Below are 20,194 nucleotides of genomic sequence, written 5' to 3'. Positions count from 1 at the left end.
TTAATACAAATAAATTGTCATTAAGCTTAACCAAAACTAAGTATACTTTTTTTCATTGCCTTTATAAAAGAGACGAAATTCCTCTAATGCTCCCAAATGTTAGCATTGGGAACCAATTTATAAAAAGAGAACACTCAATAAAGTTTCTAGGTGTTCTTCTTGACGAAAATATCACATGGGTAAACCACTTAAGATTAATCGAAAATAAAATTTCTAAAAATATTAGCATACTTTATAAGGTAAAACTTTATCTAAATCAAATTTGCTTAAAATATATCTACTTCTCTTTTATTCATTGTTATCTCAATTATGCTAACATTGCTTGGTGCAGCACCAATAAAAAAATACTAATCAAACTATTTAACAAACAAAAACATGCCATAAGAATAATATCTAACGTCTCTCTCATTCACAACCACTATTTATTAATCTAGAAAATTTAAATGTTTACCAAACTAAGTTTTCTATCACAGCTAGAGGCCCCCAACTATGGAGCATAGTAATTGGAAATGACATCAAAACGCTTGCAAACATAAATAATTTTAAATCAAAACTAAAAGAAATAATTTTAATTAATTAAAACATGAAGGACTTCTTCTAGAGCTATATTTATTTGTTGGCCTCTGAAATATTGTATAGTATTATACTATACAATATTTTAATGGAAATATACTATATTTCCATTTTATTTGCAAAGGTTTAAAAATTTAGTTCTCTAAAAACTTATTTTTTATTTTCTTATCATGAAAAATTTGAATATCTTCTTTTTTTTTTTCGTTTGTTTCTTTTTTATTTTTGCTTTGTGTTCAATTATATTTAAAAATAAATTTTAGAATTTATTTTTTTTTTCTTTTAAAAGAAAGAAATTTTTTTTTCTCTTTTTATATTTGATAACATTTGTAATGACAAGATTTGATAGCTATATTATTTACGGATTATTGGGAATTTGGCGATAAGGCTAATATTGTCTTCTTCTTGCCCCCGCCATGTGTATATTTTACCAATACGAGAGTTGTAATTATTTTAAACGGCAAACTTATAACTAAAAAAAAAAAAATGTATTTAAGTTATTGTTTTATTATTGATAGTATAACTTTATTTATTATTTATACTCAATAGTTCAAACTAGATGCCTATGCCATAAAACTTTTTAATGGTTTGCTTTTACTTAGCTGAAGTGCTTTTTTTTTTTTTCTATTATAAATTTATTGTTTTTACTTTTCTTGTGCTATAATTATGATATCACTATCGATCCTTCCTACGGCTGGTCGAATTATAAATGGATTGCGACGCAAATTAACGGTATCATGGAAACCAGATGGTTTTTTTCTGATTTCTTTTTGCGGCATCTTATGCGATCTGTTGTTTTTTCATGTTTACCTGAACTATGCTTGTGATGTTTGGAGTAAAAAATTGATATGAATTCCATCTCTAACTTATTTTTTATCTTTATGAAAACTTTAAGGTTAATCTTATCAGAGATTAATTGAGCAAGAAGCATCAAATGTTGGGTATTAAGGTATAAATTCTAAATAATAACCAAATATTATTTGTAAGTTAAATTGAATATTTTTTAAATTTTAAATTTATTAAATTTGATGTACTTAAAACAAATAAAAATGCGTAGTAGTGATAAATGCAGGAAAAAAAGAGAGAACGCGAAAATTTATTTCATTTTTTTTATAGAGAAATCATCCATGAATTATTAGATAAAATTAAAGTCTTAAAAAATGAACGAGTGTAATATATCATCTAATTTGTTAGCTATTAAAGACAACCAAATAAATAAAATAGAAAACAACCCAAAAGATAGGTAAGAAATTTTCTGATAACATATTTATAATAAACTTAAAAAGTAAATACTAATTTTAGAATAAAATGTAAGTCCTAAACGAAATAATAATATTAATAATAAAATAGTAACAACAACAACAACAATAATAATAATGATAATAATAATAATAATAATATTAACAATAATAATAATAATAATAACAGTAATAATGATAGTAGCAATAATAATAATAACATTAACAATAAAAACATTAGTGAAATGTTGTTAATATGTATGAGTTATTTATAAAAAATACAAACTGTAATAAATATATTACTGTTTATATTTCATGTTAATGTCTTCAATTACATTAAAATAGGCGTGTTGAGTTCATGTGTTCAGTGTTTTCAATTTCTTTACTTACAAGTTATATATTAATTGATGAAAAAAGTTATACATTAAATAATGAAAAAGCAATTTTCTATTTTTTGTAGAATTTGTTTACCATTTTAAAAAATATGCTACATATTTATTTAAAATAACATTATTAAACAAGTTAAGAATTTTTGCTAAATATTTCAAAAAAACGACATTGCAAAACTAAATTTTGACCTTTAAATTTACTGTTTGTAGTAAAAAAAAGCTCTTAATGAATCTTTGTTTTGAAATAACAAAATCAAGTACACTTTATGTAAAAAACTTTAAGTTTAATTAAGGAAAGTAAATAAAATTTTTTTTTTTTAAATCACAATAATGCAACTTAATTGACTGGAATGTAAGAATAAAGTTGTGCCTTTTTTTGAGACCATAAACCAGTTTTGATGCTTCGGTTACTGACTTAACTGCACTTTCAACCGACTGAGAGTTGTTTGGAAGAAATGTAAGCGGTAAAACCTTTCCAGATTCTTTGCATTCATCAGTTCAACAGATGAAAAATAAATTGTAGTAGGAGGTTCCACTTCAATTTGGCATATTTGAACAAGATCAATTCAGCAGCTACAATCAAAATCAATTTTCATTATTGTTTTGGGTTTAAGCTTAGGAACAAATTCTTTATTTTCCTCATTTAGTTTCCTAATAATGAGTATTCGATGGCTTTGTCGCGATTTACTTTCTCAACATCCATTATCATGCAATAGAGAAAATTCTCTTGTAAACTGCAAAATGAATTTCCAGCTAAGTTTTTAAAAATGACTTCTTAAATCTTTTTATCTTGCAATTTAGTCAACTCAATCATTTTAAACAGAATTTTTGCTGAATCTTTATAATGACCTGATCGTTTTATAGCAAACCAAATTGGAGAATATACTTGGACTATATACTTCGTTATCATAACCAACTCTGCCGATGGATTTGTTTCTCTAGTATATTTGTACATAATGCGTAATGCAAGTGTCAACCACCTTGCATGGTTCTTCAGGTTTTGTCATTGCATATTTTTTTGAAATTTTACCTGTAGATATACCAATGGTGTATTCATACAATTTTCTTTGATCATTACTTAAATCAGAAATAACACACTCATCCATAAATGACTGAATTTCGGACATTATTGATGATGTCCGAAAAACAAACCGATGAACAAACTGGACCTTTATATTTCTTTGGATCATATGTGTTTCCATCAAGTAGAATAGTTACTTGTCTTAATGGCAATTCATTTTGGTGTAGTTGACATCCAACTAAATGTAATTTTCTATTTATAAATTTTTCTAGCTTAACAACGTACCAGTCTGTACCAGTATTTGAACTTGTATTGTCAAGAACCACAGCTTCAAGAGTTTCAGTGCTGTTAAACTCATTTAAAACTTCTTTAGTTGCATTTGCTTTGGAAACTCCAGTTCCACTTGTAATAATTTTATGTGTTAAATATTTTCTTGTCTTTGTTCTACTTTCTGCAGTAAATGTGAGATGTGCTTCTTTTTCAATTCCAGGTATTATAATTGGCTCACCTTCTGAATTGTAAGCAGTTGTGTGAACAAGTGTTTCTTTATCTTTTTTATTGTCAACTCCATTAACTTTTAATTGAAAAACCTCTTTACTATGGTCAATGTCAAGTTGTTCTCCTATTCTAAACTTCTCACTAAAAACTTTCTTTTCTGTAATGATATTAGTTCTTTCAGCAGCTATTACTATGTCAATTAGTAATCCTGCACCTAAATGAGCAGTGGCATTGTTACTAATTCCATAACATATTGCTGCTTTTGCAATATTAGGCAAGTGTTTGTAATTATATAAAGTAGACATCTCTTCATAAAAATATGGATCATTGTTACTTTCACCGTCATCAAAATCATTATCATCAGAACAAGGATCATCACACTAAACAAAAATTATTTATGCTTGAATTAAACAATATACTTGTAGTTATATATATATATATGTATATATATATATATATATATATATATATATATATATATATATATATATATATATATATCAGATATCAGTTGTGCTAGCCCAATAGCACTGGTTAAACCAATTTAAGTACCAATTTTAGACACTTCTTTCTAAATATTTAATTGTACTTACGAATCACTAATAACAAATATACATATGCTTATTTACCACTAAATTCGATTCTTCAAGACTTTCCACACAAGACTCTTGTTTATACAATGTTCCAATTACTTGTTTATTCTTTAACTTGATTAGTCCTTTTTGATCAATTTTGCCAATCTGAAATGACCCTTTTCCACCCTTTTTAGCTCTTTGGTCTTTTAGGTACTCCCTTTCATTCACTGGTACCTAAATAAAAAAAAATAGTAAACACTACTAATAAAATATTTTTTGCTGTAATAAATGTCCTTAAAAAATCGATTTTTGTAGTTTTAAAATTTAGTTGCTAAGTACCTTTTTTCTTCATCACAATTGCACAATATATGCTTCTTTAAACAATCTTAAATGTCACAAATTTTATTTAAATTTAAAACTCGATGAAGAAGTTCTTATTATACCTGTCATCGCAATTAGCAACAGGTAGTTCACAATTACAAACAGACAAATCAAACAATGAATTAAAATTCTTTTCCAAATAAACGATGCTAGATTTGTTCCCTTTTGATTTTTTATGTTCAGCACACAAAACTCTTTTAAAAAGTAACTCAAGTTTTTTGCGTATATTTCTCTCGTGGATCAAGGGGAGTTTAGAGTTCACTTTTCTCCATAGCTCAACAAGTTTAATGCTTATTTGAGAAACAATTTTTTGATCGGTTATTTTTTTGGCAGTGAGTTGTTTATTGAGTTGTTTATTGAGTAGCTGAACTGTATAACTTGTTTAAATGTGGGAAAGTCGCTAACAGGAAGATCATTTGGTAGTCCTGCAAACCGAGAACTTGTGCAACGAGTTCTACTTTTAAGGGACTTTTCCCATTTTATTTATTATCTATTTGAAAACAAGATGCAGTTACATATTTTAAAGTACAATACTTTATTTCTTATTTAGTTACAATTAGATCAATGCACTTAATACAAATTGTAGAAATTGTAGATCATTATTTTTAATATTATAATTGAAAATAAAATTATTAACTATAATAAAAAAAATATATAATATAACTATATTACTTTTAAAAATTATGAATATTTTGCTGATTATAATACAATACAGCAAGAAATGTATTCCTAAACATAAACACATGTTTAAATAAAGATATTTACTAAACATAAAAGCTATAAAAACTACTGATTATGAAATATTGTCATATATGTATATACACTGCCGCTCACGGAAGTTAGGACAAAAAATATTTTTTCAAAAGAACAATATTAAAATGTAATTGCGTTATAAAATTATTTACTTATATTAGTAAAATTTATGTTTATATAAAAATAAATCAAGTTAAATAAAATTTGTATCAAAAAAATTCTAAATTAAGTTATTTTAATGTAAATATATTAAAATAACTAACATTTGAAATAACATAAATTGTACTCACAAGTAAAAGTCTTATCATTTTAAATAAATAAACAGAGAACGCAGAAACATATTAAAGGTCACGTATGAACCTGTATTTTACATTATCAACTCAAATCTTTTAGGTTTGTCATTTAACAAGTATTTCTATTGTTTACTGTGTTTTTGCAGATATTTTGTGTATTTTGTGTTAGTGTTTTAAAAATTTCAAGTGCAGAAGTTCAAGGTAAAATTGAAAATTATTTTTTTAGTGTAAATTCAAAATATTGAAAAAAATATGCCTAAAGGTAAGCCAATAAGTGTTGAAAAAAGGACAGCAATACTCACTTTGCTTCGAGAAGGCTATACAGTTAGAAAAATAGCTGAAAAATTAAATCTGAGTAAATTAACAGTTAGCTATACGATTCGTCGATATCGAGAATCTGGAAGTTTGGAAGACAGATTCTTCTGTCTTCCAAACTTCCAGATTCTCGATATCGACGAATTGTCAATATCGAGACACAGGTTCTTCTTGCATAACAACAAAAACTGATGACCGACGTATAAAAATCATCAGTAAGCGTAATCGAATGTTAACTGCTCCACAAATAACAGCTATTTTCAACTGTGATCGAGAAAAAAAAGTTTCTGTCAGTACAGTCAAACGAAGATTGCAAGAAGCTAATTTGCATGGTCATGTTGCTATCCAAAAACCATATCTACGAAAAGTTAATCGACAGAAGAGATTCCGATGGGCACAGCTCCACAAAAATTGGGCGATGGATGAATGGAAACAAGTACTCTGGACCGATGAGTCAAAATTTGAAGTTTTCGGAAATAAGCGAAGAGTTTATGTTAGAAGATCTGCTGAAGAAAAAATGCTAACTCAATGTCTGGTTCCAACAGTAAAACATGGTGAAGGCTCTGTGATAGTTTGGAGTTGTTTCTCTCTGGATGGAGTGGGATATTTGCATAAAATCGATGGTATAATGTGAGCAGAACATTATAGAGATATCCTGGAAACAAGTGCAATCCCTTCGGGACTTCGATTAATTGGAGATAATTTTATTCTGATGCATGATAATGACCCTAAACATACTGCATTATTATGTAGAAATTATTTAAAATCAAAAAAAGCTGAAATTGTATTACGTGTAATGACCTGGCTTCCCCAAAGCCCAGACCTCAACCCCATTGAGTTACTATGGGATGAACTGGATAGAAAAATTAGAACTGTATGTCCAACATCAAAATCTCATTTATGGAACATTATAGAACAGAAATGGAATAATATTCAAAAAGAAACAATTAGAAAATTAATTAAAAGAATGCCGAGAATAGTTAAAGCAGTTATTAGATCAAAGGGTGATTTTTTTGACGAAAAAAAAATTTAATTATTATAATGGTTTTTGTACATTTTTATTACATAAAACTGACTAATAATATATTTTATATTAAAAATGTATAAAAAATATAATTTTTATTAATATAAATTAAAAATTCTATAATGTAATTATATATTAATTTTGCTTTTTCGAAAAAATCTCCACTGTCCTAACTATTGTGAGCGGCAGTGTATATATATATATATATATATATATATCTATATATATATATATATATATATATATATATATATATGAATATTGACTGCAACGAAAATTGTTGGCAATATATAACAAAGTTGAACGTTTTTCTATTAAAAAAAAAAATTACTACCATTATAGTGGTTTGTTTACATCATTTGTATAGAAGTTTATTATTTTACTGATCCGTACAGCGCGCTATAAACATAATTAGTTAAACTTGTAATATTTTTTTTTTTTATAAAAAAAACATTTAAAATACCTCGCCCTAATCAATTAACCATTTTAATTAAAAAATAGTTACACCATTATTCTTAGTTTTTGTTACAGAATTTTCCCCATCTATACCAATTTTAAATGGTAAAAATGGAATTGCCCTAATATACAGGTACCAAAAAATGTGTTGAACCACTTAACAATTTTGCGTAATTTCATTATTTTTTCAATGTATGAAACTAATATTGAACTTTGATGATAAATTACATATATATAATTGTCATATATATATAAATGTCATATATATATATATAATTTATCATCAAAGTTCAATATTAGTTTCGTATATTGAAAAAATAATGAAATTACGCAAAATTGTTAAGTGGTTCTAAACTTTTTTCGGTACCTGTATATGAAAAGAATATATATATATATATATATATATATATATATATATATATATATATATATATATATATATATGTATATACATATATATATATTTATATATATATATTTTTTTATTTGTATGTATAAAAATTAGTAGAAAATCGCTAATCAAATTTTTTCATTTTACTCAGTGTTTCCTCAATAAAATCTTATAAGAAATACATTTTTTATGAGTCTTTATTAATAAAACAATGTGTAAAGTGAAAAAAAGTTGATAAGTGATTTTCCATTAGTTTGTTCTTGCCCTGTTCTTGAGCACTCTATTCTGTAAAATATATTTATATTATATTTATATGTATATATATATATATATATATATATATATATATATATATATATATATATATATATATATAATATATATATATATATATATATATATATATATATATATATATATATATATATATATATATATATATATATATATATATATATATATATATATATCAATTAAAAGGAGACCCACTGGTCTAACTAAGCCAATATATATATATATATTGGCTTAGTTAGCTAAGTTTTGTTACAAATTAAGCTTTGAATGCAGTCTTCTAGTATGATGTGGGCAATTTATGTAAACTAGTAAGTTTTAAGTAATAATAACACTCGTGTATGGAGTTATGGATGGTGTAATTTTGGTACTTGTAGTTATTTTATTTAGAGAAGGTAAATCATTAGTAGCGGATGGTTTTTTTAATCAGTTTCAGAGTTGTTAGTGTTTGTAACTGTTTAACTGTCTTCCCTCGGTAAAAATGATGTCTCAAAAGTTTTGGGTGGTTGGATTATTTCTTTAATGTTTCGAGCAGCACATAGTGCTAAATGTCGTATTGATAGAGTGTCAATTCTGCTATTCATGTTTTATACATGCATAGTAGGGTGATATAGTTTTAAACAAAGTGACTGGTTCTACCAGTGGGTCTCCTTTTAATTGAAGGTAATTTTTATGTAGGGCTGATTCTACTAATAGTAGTAATAGTTAAGTGTTTGAAACCCATTAGTCTGTTGTATGAATTTGTTGAAGTGCATAGTAGTGATTAAATGGAGGATAGAGCTGCGGGGAGTACCAGTTCTCAATCAGTTTTTTCTAGTTCAAAACTTTGTAAGGCTAAGTTTATCAATATAGTGTTGGCAGGGGTGCCAAAGAGAGAAAATATTTCTAAAAGATGTTTTATTACTGTGTCAGCTTTATCTGAAAGTGGGATATTTTTGCTTGTTGAGTCACGATAATTAGTCAGTATGGTAGTTGGATTGGTGCAGTTAGGGATCCATTTAGCATAGTATGCGAAGAAGCCTATCAAGCTGTTTAATGTTAATTAGGATATTTTTGTAAGGCTGGGAACCTTTCAGGATCTGGTTTCAACATTCTTTTTTCTATTACGTGACCAAGGAAACAGACAGAGGCTTGAGAAAACTTCAATTCAAAATTATTTGCTGCTCTTTTAAAAGCTGTGAGTTTTTTGTTGTGTTCTTCTTGATTAGATCCACATATAATAACGTCATCTAGATAAGGGTAAGTTTTTGTAGTTTGAATTTTGAGACAAAATCCTATGCATCCATGATGCGTTGGATTTCTTACTAAAGTTTGTAATTTTTCCATGAATTGCTTTACCGAAGCTAATTCAAGTCGTTTTGTTGATCTTAACTTGTGACGCATCATTATAGGTGTAGTTTTTCTGTTTTTAAAATTTATTGTCCAAAATAGTTAGTGCATCTTCAAAGTTGAATTCATTCTCAATGAGTGGGAAAAATTTAGCACCACATAGAACAAATAAGACATCTAATTTATCTGCATCTATTACTATAGCTTTTAAAATATACATTTGTAGCATTCTTATCCAATATAAATATTCTTCTTCTGACAGTTTACCTTGAAGAGTTTTTTGGAATATTTTATGATCCATTGTGTTAAAAAGATAATATAATAATATTGTTGTAGATCCAATCATTACTAATACATGTAGGTTAGTAGTAAGGTTATTATTATGTTATCTAAAATGTAAAGGAGTACAATATACTGAATATGAATATAATAACACAATATCACATTATGTATCAAGCCTTCCTGGGAAGCACATGCAATTGCACATCTTGTTCGTCCACGTTTAAAATAATTATTTTAGACAAACTGACCACAGCAGTTTGCATCTTTTTTTAATTTATAAAGCGTTTCAATAATTCGCTGGTAAAAGCTAAACAAGCTGGTAAATCTACTAAGAAAAAACAAACAATCCTAAAAAAAGGGAACAAAATTATAATGAAATATCAAGTTTAATTAAATAAACTAGAAAATTTAATAATTAAATAAAGTATATTTTAAAAAAATATACAATTTTTACATAATATATAAAAAATTTTTTACAAAAAGTGTACAATTTTTTACGTATACAATTTTTGTATTTTTTTTTTAGAGTCGTTGTTTAAAAAAAAAATCTTTATAATGATTTTAAAAACAATTAAAAGATTTGATATGCAATTTATTCACGATTTTTATCAATCCATATAATTAAGAAACTACTTAGCTGTGTCCCTTGAATTATGAGAAATTTTGTTAATTTGTTTTTGCTATATTTGACGTTTTTTTCTCAATACTTATATAACAGGAAAATAAAAAAATAAATTGTTATTTATTTGTAAAATATATTATTTGAATAATAAATTTTGTAATGATGGAATATGTTCAATAGCAGAATAACATGGTTTCTTTAATAAATGTATTTACAGCATTTGATGCATTTTTTTTTTATAATGCCTAATTTCCAATGCTAATACCAATTACTAGAGATAATGAACATAATGATTGCTCTGTTTAAAAGAATGTATTTAAAAACTTAAAGAAAAGTTTTAAATAGACTTCTAATTATTTCGTTAAAAAAGTTCAGTAAACTAACAGTACACTAGCCCACAAGCTTTTGGAGCATTGTCAATAACAATAGTTCATCAGGAAGTAAACTATTGGGTTTAAATGCACAATTTGGATAATCCTACAAAAGTGCAGACTATGTCAATGGGGGTATTGAAAACAACCAAATATTTTTTTTTTTACATGAAAAACTTGTTTAAAAAAAATAATAATTTTTTTTACAAATAAATAGCAATTAGTTTTCTTGCTTTCCTGTGCATTGATAAAAGCAGTAAAGTTTAGCAAAAACATTTGAAAAACAAATTTAAAAATTGTCCATAATTCTAGCTCAAATTATAAAGTATTTCTATAATATACTGACTAAAAAAAGTCACGAAAAAGTTGTATACCAAAAAATGTTTTTATTTATGTTATATTCTTATCTTCTTTTTTTCTTGACTTGTACCCATTTTGGTATGGGAAAATAACAAACACCTTAAAAATAAAAAAACAAAAACAGTAAATTATTTAGGTATATTATTTTTTTGACAACAATTTCCTTTTTTTAATATTCAACTTTTTTTAGCTTTTTTTATTCAGATTTTTTATTTCGTATAGTCTTTAGTTTTTCGAGTATTGCTGTTTTATTCTCTCTAGTTTTTTATAGCTTTATTTTGCTGCAAATTCTTAAAACGCTTACTATATAAAAATGATCATGTTGTCTAAAAAAATTACTTTAAGCGTGGACAAAAGTGTGTGGGACCGAACGCGCTTCCTGGGAAGGCTTATATATATATATATATATATATATATATATATATATATATATATATATATATATATATATATATATATATATATATATATATATATAACTCATTTAAATTGGTCATGTTATTTATTAGGTACAATATTGTCTACATCATTCTGTATGGTCTTGGTTGTGGAACAACTTTGCCATGGAATTTTTTCATCACTGCTAATAGCGTAATGTTCAAATATTTAGTGTGATTTATATTTTATGCATATTGTTATAGGTTTTACTTGCTGACACTATTGTTTATCAAGTTGAGTTAATTTAAGGAAAAAACTGAAAAACGCTTCTTTTTGGTTTTTTAATTATGTAAACATTATTTAATATTAGGTGATACACATTTTTTTAAGCTTTAGATATTTTTTATTTTAAGATATTTATATTTAAAAAAAAATCAGTAAATTGTCCATCTAAAATGGAGGGTTGGCAGTTTGATCTGTGTTTCTAAATAGAGCCAGATTTTAAAACAGTGTGTTTGACCTTTCCTGATAAACACATTGTTTTATATGCTGTTTATAATATTTTTTTGTTCAAGTGGGAAAAATTCTTAACTAAAAAGATTAATCCAGTTTTGCCTGAGATACAAGTCTTCAAAAAAAAAGGCAACAATGGTTATATGTGTCAGCGTGGAAAATAAGAAATCGAAGGCGAGCGGTCAATTTGACTGGCTAACACATGGAATCGAAGGTCAATTGTTTTTTTCGGATGATCAAAATTTTTATTTTTTATTTGTTTAAGTTTTCTTACTTTTATATTATTATATTTATTAAAACAATAATAAAATAGGAATTTCAATCATTCATGAAAAAGAGGTTTTTAACCACCAGTAAAATAAAAGTAATATAAATAAGTGAAGCAAAAAAAAAAAAAAAAGATAAAGTTTACATCATAAATTCGTCAACAAAGCAAATTAAAGTAGGATGTAATAAACAACATAACTATTTTAAATGCTTATTTAAAATTTAATTAAAATTATTAAAAATTTAAAGGATTTTATGAAATTTTTTATTATATGCATTTTCCAAATTACATCATGATTATTTGTTAAACCTTGATTTTCATAACTCTGATTTTTTTTTTAACTGGTCAAACATGACCGGTAAGAATTTATTTTGGGAGGTCAAAATAGCAATTTTAGTCATTTCAGGTGGTCATTGACCATTGACTGGCCATTATTTTCCATGCTGTATGTTGTTTATATTTAGGTATAACTTTACATTCCACTGATATAACCAGAGGATTAAGGGAGTTAGCTAAAAACATTTTAATTAGAGAAATTGTGATTTTCTATAATAAAGAGAGAAAAAATATTTCACATAAGATTGATTCTTTAATGAAAAATTAATAAAAAACTTTTCAGTTTCAACATTCTATTAAGCTATTAGCAATTTTCAATGTAAGATTAAGATTTAGCAGTTTAGTATCCACATTTTTTTCTTCTGGTTACCTACTATCAGTAACCAGAGCAACAGTAAAGTTTAAATGTGTTAACTTAATTTCTTTGTTGTTGTTTTTTAAATATCAATTTGTATTTAAACATTATTTTAAATAATGAAAAACAAACTCAATCTTTCTAAAAGTTTGAGTAACTTAGTTTTTTAATTTTAACCAGAAATTGTTTAAAGAAAAATTACATTAATAACTAAAATCTAAAATATAAGAATGCAGCCATAATGAAAAATTAAGTTATACTATCTTTACAATTATTGAAATTTTATTAAAAAGACCATTAACTAAAGAACATTAAAATAACTAAATGTCAGCTTTACAAAACCTAAAGGTTGTGAAGGAGATGATGTTAAAATATTTCACATAAATTTTGACTTTTTGGTTATTGAATTTTAAGACTTATAAGTTATCAAGAATTTTATTGCAAGCCAAAAATAATAATATTTGTAATTTTCTGCATAATTGAAAACTTTACTTAAACAAATAGTTATTATGCATAGGTACCCAGTACACCTCTAGTCTTCATAGGTACCCAGTACACCTCCAGTTTTCACTGACACCTATATATAACATTTGATTGGATTAATTAAAATTTGAAGCCTTATAATAACTTGAAGTTTAAGATGCATAACAAAATTACAAAAAAACAAACATAATTTAGTCTTTAGTGATCAAAATATTTAAAATTTGATATATTTTTAAATATTTTTACTATAATTTATAGTAAATTTAGCTATTTTTAATTTTATTTTTATGAAGTTTTTTTACTTTTTTTATTAAGTTAATTTTCTTACAAAGTATTCTTTTTAAACAGTACTTTAGCATGAAATTCGAAAGTGAACCGCTATTAACAAAGACATTCCAAAATTACTTTTCTTTGGCTGCAATGCTTCCAAACTTGTTGATGATGTTTTTAAATGTTATTTACTTGCAAAGGTATTAGCATTAGCAGTTATAATATTATTTATAATGACAAAAATAATGATTAAAAAAGCAGTATAAAAATTAATATACAATTATAACAGAGCTGACGACAGCATGTCCCCCCCCCCCTCCCCTACTTTATTTTAAGAAAATTCTAGATATATAAGACTTTTTTTTTAATTGACAATTGTGCCATCCCCCCGCCCCAACACTTCGAAACCTGTGTTGTCAGCTCTGTATAATATTAATTATAATGGTGGTAATAATAACAACAAATATTACAATAATGGTAACTATAAATTAGAATAATAATAGTTGTAAAAAATTGAGTATAAAAGATAATAATCATTATAAATAAATGATTATTATATTTTTTTGTTTTATTGTTTATTTCACATCTCATATTTAACCAATGTCAAAAAATTGTAAATCCTATGATACGAATCATAGACTTTACAATTTTTGACATAACTAAACATTGCTAGAGTTTTTTTATCCGACTTTTTTGGTTATTAATTAAATCGATTGATGGTTCCCTTTATGTTTAGATTTATATATCATATATATATATAATTATAAAAAAAAAGCTATGCGACCAAAAAAGAAAAGCTTCTTTTGATTGATTTAGTCAACAGGCTAAAAAAAGTTTAATATAAACAAACTAACAAAAATATGTAAATTCAGAATCGTTTTAAAAACAATTACTTTGATTGCTATATTATCATTTTTCAAAAATATTTTAGAAGATAGCTTTGCAATGTCATTGAATAATTAATTATTTATCTGATCACAAAACAAAGAATGGGATCTTTGTGAAATAAAATTGTACTTGTGATCTATGGAAATAATTTGTGAAACTAAAATTGTAGTTGAGATCTATGAAAATAATTTGTGAAACCAAAATTGTACTGGTGATCTATGGAAATAATTTGTGAAAGTAAAATTGTAGTTGTGATCTATGGAAATAATTTGTCTAATGATCTGAAAAATGTGAAAAGAATAACAAGTATTTATGTACAATGTTTTGCTGCCGTACATGGGATGTATTTAAAAAAATCTTTTTATGAGCTGGCAAGTCCTTAAAAAGCTAATGATAATCTCATTATTAGTTGTGAAAGAGACTTCTAAACACCAAAGCAATAGTCTTTGTGATGTGGATGAAGAGTTTTCTGCTTCTGAACAAAGTTTTTTTTTAAAAACTTCAAAATTATTTACAATAAAAATATATCTCAGTAAGTATATTATTTTCCTTTTTATATGTTTACATTATAAATATAAAATAAAAAAATTATGTGGTAGTGTTGTAGTGGTGGAGTGCTTCCTTCGTAAGCAAGAAGTGTTTGATGGACACCACATCCCTAATAGTAAAGCACTCAACTTTTTTCTCTTTGCAGCGTCCTTGTTCATCAAGGTTTGTGTTTCAGAGTTAAAGAGTTGCGAGAGGGTTGTAACCACAATAAAGTAGCCTCCTCAACTGCAGTGGCCCTCATGACCTTGGGAGGTAAATAACATTAAAAAATAAAAAAATAACATCTGTTAAACAATTTTAAAATAGATTAAATTAAAAAAGGTTTTAAATAAATTAAACTTCAAATAACGATGGTCATTTTAAGAAAATATTTAAAAAATTTAAGAATTTATTTAAATATCTTAAACTTTTTTGTTTAATCAACATTCATGTTTTTTAATAATAAAGTTATATTTTATATTTTATTATATATTTATATTTTTTCATTTTTCATGTATGATTTAATAATAAAATTATTAAAATATATTACACAATACAGTTAAAATTTACTATGTAAATTTTAACCATATTGTGTTTAAAAAAGGGTTGACAACGTCAACCCTTTTTAAAACACAATATGGTTAAAATTTACATAAATTGATAAATAAACACATAACATGATAACATAAATTGATAAATAAACACTTAACAAATGGATTAATAAGTGTTAATATTAATAAACAAATAATTAACAATTTAAGTACTTAACAAATCAATTTCAACATGGATAAACTAATTTGATTGAGTGCAATTTTGCATCAGTTTTTGTTTCTTTATTAATAAAATCGAAAGTTGAGCAACACTTAAATATAAGGTAAAAAATTTAAGTATTAGTTGTGTAACTTAATAACTGAAAAAACGCAAATAAAAATAAAAACTGAAAGTAAGCTGATCAAAAGTTTTAAATAAGATTTAAAAATGGTAACAATTTAGAAAAAAAAAATTTTTTTTTTCACTTAAGCATCTTTTAATTCTTAAAAATTAAAAAAAAAAATTTTTCCTGCCAAGATCCCTTCTCAATTAACTAAAAACAAAGTTCATTTGTTATGCTTTCTCTATACAAATAGTTTTTGAGTTACCACAGAAAATGAGAATACCTACACTCCACACACAATCAAATAACCTATTCCTTTTTATGATCAGAATATTAAAAATACATTGTGTTTTACTATATACATATACTATATACTACATTCTTTATGCTAATTTCTTATATATATTGTTTATATAAACAAAAACAATTATAATTCTATTGAGCCAATATAATATAAGTTTATTCCATTAGTCATTTTTTTCCTTAAATTCCATTCATTACATTTCTAATTAGAAGAATTAAGTTCCAAATGGTGAGCAGAGCATAACAACATTCAAACGTAAAAGTTTCAAACTGTAATGTTTTTTTCCGTCATGCATACTAGCTGTACATCTATGGTTGTTTTTTTTGTAATTATGCTGCACAATGCAGAGTTGTTGCACAATGTTACAACACACACAATGCAGAGTTGTAACGCAACAACACTTAATGCTATAAACGATGCATTTATTTGTGCCTAAGTAACTCAATTATTTTTGGTATTCAATGCCAATATTTTTTTGTATACTATTTTGTTTGTAGTATATTATGCATAAATAAGTATAAGACAGAGAATTAGTATCAAGTTTGTATAAATTAATTTTATTGTGTTTGCATAAAAAGTTCTTTTAAATTAATTGAAGGTGTTTGCATAAAAATTTTTATTAGAAATTTCTAAACTTAAAATAATCACTGTGTGTGATGAAAAAAATAATTTTTTATTATATTTGTATTTTTATCAGAATTATATAAATTAAATTTCTTTTTTTCATTTAGGTTTTCACGCGTCAAGCGCATTTGTATTTCTTTATTCATAATGATTGTTGTGTCTATAGCAACAACATCTTTGGTTTTAACTGATACATATTCATGTAATTAAAAATTCCTTGTAGCTTGTTCTTTTTTTTTTTTTTCAACGAATTTTTGTTTTTAAACAGTTTTATATTTTTGAACTTTTATTTTTTTAAAATCTTTTTAATAATATATCATCATAATAAATTAATATAATAATAATATATATAATATATATATATATATATATATATATATATATATATATATATATATATATATATATATATATATATGTTTAATTTTTTTCCCAAGGGACTGTACAATTTTTTGTTATAACAATTGTAATGCTGGTCGTAATCAATGGTATGTTATGTTTATATGATGATTGATAATTATATTGTTAAATCAAACCAGGTAATTAAGATGAAAATGTATCATGAAATTGTTTTTTTACATTAATTATGCATTGTTTATTTTATTAAATTGATATTACAACTAGTAAGAATTAAAAGTATTATTAAAAATAAAAAGTATTTTGATGGAAATTGATTCTTTTTCCTTCCCTACTGTTTGTGGTTTTGATATTTTATCATTCTTCCTTTTTTATGGTCTTAACATTTTTTTTGGGTTTTTTTTTTCTTTAAAATTTAAATGCATTAGTTAAAAGTATTTTTGAAATATTATTTTTAATGAAAATATTATTTTCTGAAATTCGTTGCTTTAGTTTTGAAAATTAACAAATTGTAATTTAAAACACTGTTTTGAGCTTATCTGTGGATTTTTGATGACTGTTCATTAACATCCTTAGTCAATGGAGGTTCGAATATGCTAGTTTTAAGCTTTTGGAAATTTCAGTTAAGCAAAACTTGTCAATTTTGTTAAGATATTTTTTAAAAAAGGTTGAAAAAAATAAATTTGTATTGGATATAAAAATAAATGGCCATTAGTTCAAACATTTTTTTATTTGTATTTCTGAAAAATGTTTTTTGTTAGGATCAGCTGCAGTTTTTCAAGGTGCATTGTTTGGGTTTGCATCTTTGTTACCTTCAAAGTATTTGCAAGCTGTAATGGCTGGGCAGGTCTTTTTTTTTCATATTTTTTTCTTTCTTTTTTTACAATTTGCTTGGAATATTTTAGCTTTGAATTTTTTTTTGTTATTTAATATAAAAATCATTTCCTTATACACTACTTTTTATTTTTTACAGTTATGTGTTTAAGCATCATTTGAAAAGCAAATTTTTTTTTTAGGGTCTTGGCGGACTACTTGTTTCAGTGATCAGTATTATTTCTATGTTTGGTGAGATTTGATTATTCTATTTCTTATGCAAATTTAAGATTACAAAAATTAAACAGAGTTTGTACATCCAGATGTACATACTAGTTGGTTAATGCTTGCAGACATACATACATACTAGCTAGTTATAGTTAATAACACACGCTGTCCCGTTAACTTTTACCAGTATACTAGTAGTATGTAAATCTATATTCAGTTCTTAATGGTTTTTTTGAGGTTGCTCCTAATTCGGTATTTCTTTTATTTAACTGCATAAAATCTTTTTCAAGCATTATTTTTTGCTATTTTTTTTTCTAAATACAACTATGGAATTACTACTAATAATTCATGACCTATGTCATCCACCTTACAATCAACATTTAAATATTACCAGGCCAACAATTTTTTTTTCAAAAATAAAGCATAGCTCCCGAAAACATTTAATATATATATATATCAAAACAAAAGCAATTGTCTTAGTAATATGAACTTAAATATTAATTTAAAAATTTTAGGTAAATTTTTAGATATAATACAATTTATATATGCGTTATAGATTAAATAAAAGGATTTCTTTTATATAAAAACTTTTTAATGTTTAATTGCATTATTTTGTGGTTGCAACTAAAACTTAAGGTGGATTAAAATTTTAAGCAAATAGTTAAAAAAAAAAAGATACAAGCACTAAATTACTTTACCTTGCGTTTTAATTGTCAAAGTGTATTGTAAAAGAATAAAGAAAATTCATCAAAAGTATATCAACCAGGTTTTAAAAAAAATTTAATGTGTCATCAAATTCTGATTTCAAATTAATAAATATTATTATTTATGCATTAGCATATTAACTTTATCTTTATCTTTTTAAAATGCCGAATTTGAGAAGTGGTAGGGTGCAGTACTGTGCTCAACTTGGTTCTCTGCACTGCACCTTTGTCAATTTTGTTTTGTATTAAAAAGAGAAGGTCATAATAAATATCTAGATTCAGAGCAATAACAAAAACCTACATTCAGTTTAAGCCTGAATTGTTTTAGAAAGTAAAATAATCATTTCTATTATTGGGTATTCCATTATAAAAATAAACCACTATGGTCACTATGGTATCATGCAGGGCTGTGGAGTCGGAGTCGTGGAGTCCATGAGTCGGAGTCGCAACATTTTTAGCATTTTTACTCCGACTCCAATAGTAAATTTTCTTGGTATTGCACGTGCATGTACAAAATATTTAACTTTTAAAGAATTTTTTATATATTTGGCAAAAAAAATTGTTTAATTATTACGTAATATTTTTTAAAAAACTCAAAGAATTTTTCAAAAATTTTGCTTTGGAGTTGGAGTTAGAGTCGTAGTCTGCTACCTACAATTTACTAAAGCTGTAGAAATTTTTGGAAACAGGCAAAGAGTATCTTATGCATTAAAAATGTGAATATCTTTAAAACACTATTTTGTTATGCAACAATAATAGTTTTTATAACTCATCTCATAACCACTCACAATATATAAAATATTTTTGTAACTATTTTATATATATATCAAATATAAAAAAAATATATTTTTGCCTGCTGAACTTTTTAATCCGCAGTTTAAAAAAACTCTATAAAATAAATTTTATATCAAAAAAGTTTTTTAATTTTTAGCCAAAAATAGCTTGTTTAAACCAGTTTAGGATTAATGTGGGCGCAAATGAGAGCTAAAGCTCTCCATTTGCGTGATTGCTTTCAAAGAAAATTTAATTTTTAAACTTATTTTGTTGAATCTCCCTAAATAAGTGAATGTGTAATATAAAATTTTTTAAAAATTTAACGAAAATTTATAATT

At 25.1% G+C, this 20,194-nt stretch overlaps 1 protein-coding gene across 3 annotated transcripts in view; it reads left to right on the top strand.

The window, feature by feature from the left end:
- Positions 1-1,304: 1,304 nt before the first annotated feature.
- The window catches only part of LOC101235950 (equilibrative nucleoside transporter 1), a 29,136-nt gene continuing 10,246 nt past the window's right edge, over positions 1,305-20,194 (top strand). The window contains exons 1-8 of one of the 3 annotated variants that reach the window (XM_065800311.1): positions 1,305-1,519; positions 1,687-1,813; positions 11,669-11,750; positions 13,841-13,962; positions 17,088-17,182; positions 17,418-17,468; positions 18,099-18,184; positions 18,354-18,402. In XM_065800311.1, the coding sequence (XP_065656383.1) occupies positions 1,731-1,813; positions 11,669-11,750; positions 13,841-13,962; positions 17,088-17,182; positions 17,418-17,468; positions 18,099-18,184; positions 18,354-18,402 (568 nt within the window). In that variant the 5' untranslated portion in view covers positions 1,305-1,519; positions 1,687-1,730. Of the gene's footprint in view, positions 1,520-1,686; positions 1,814-11,668; positions 11,751-12,111; positions 12,265-13,840; positions 13,963-17,087; positions 17,183-17,417; positions 17,469-18,098; positions 18,185-18,353; positions 18,403-20,194 lie in introns of those variants that run through there. The other 2 variants (XM_065800313.1, XM_065800312.1) reach the window with 2 other exon arrangements.

The sequence above is a fragment of the Hydra vulgaris genome, chromosome 06 (assembly GCF_038396675.1).
Source record: "Hydra vulgaris chromosome 06, alternate assembly HydraT2T_AEP".
Classification (NCBI taxonomy): domain Eukaryota; kingdom Metazoa; phylum Cnidaria; class Hydrozoa; order Anthoathecata; family Hydridae; genus Hydra; species Hydra vulgaris.
The sequence above is the reverse complement of the archived record's forward strand: the minus strand, read 5'-3'. Positions and strand labels throughout refer to the sequence as shown.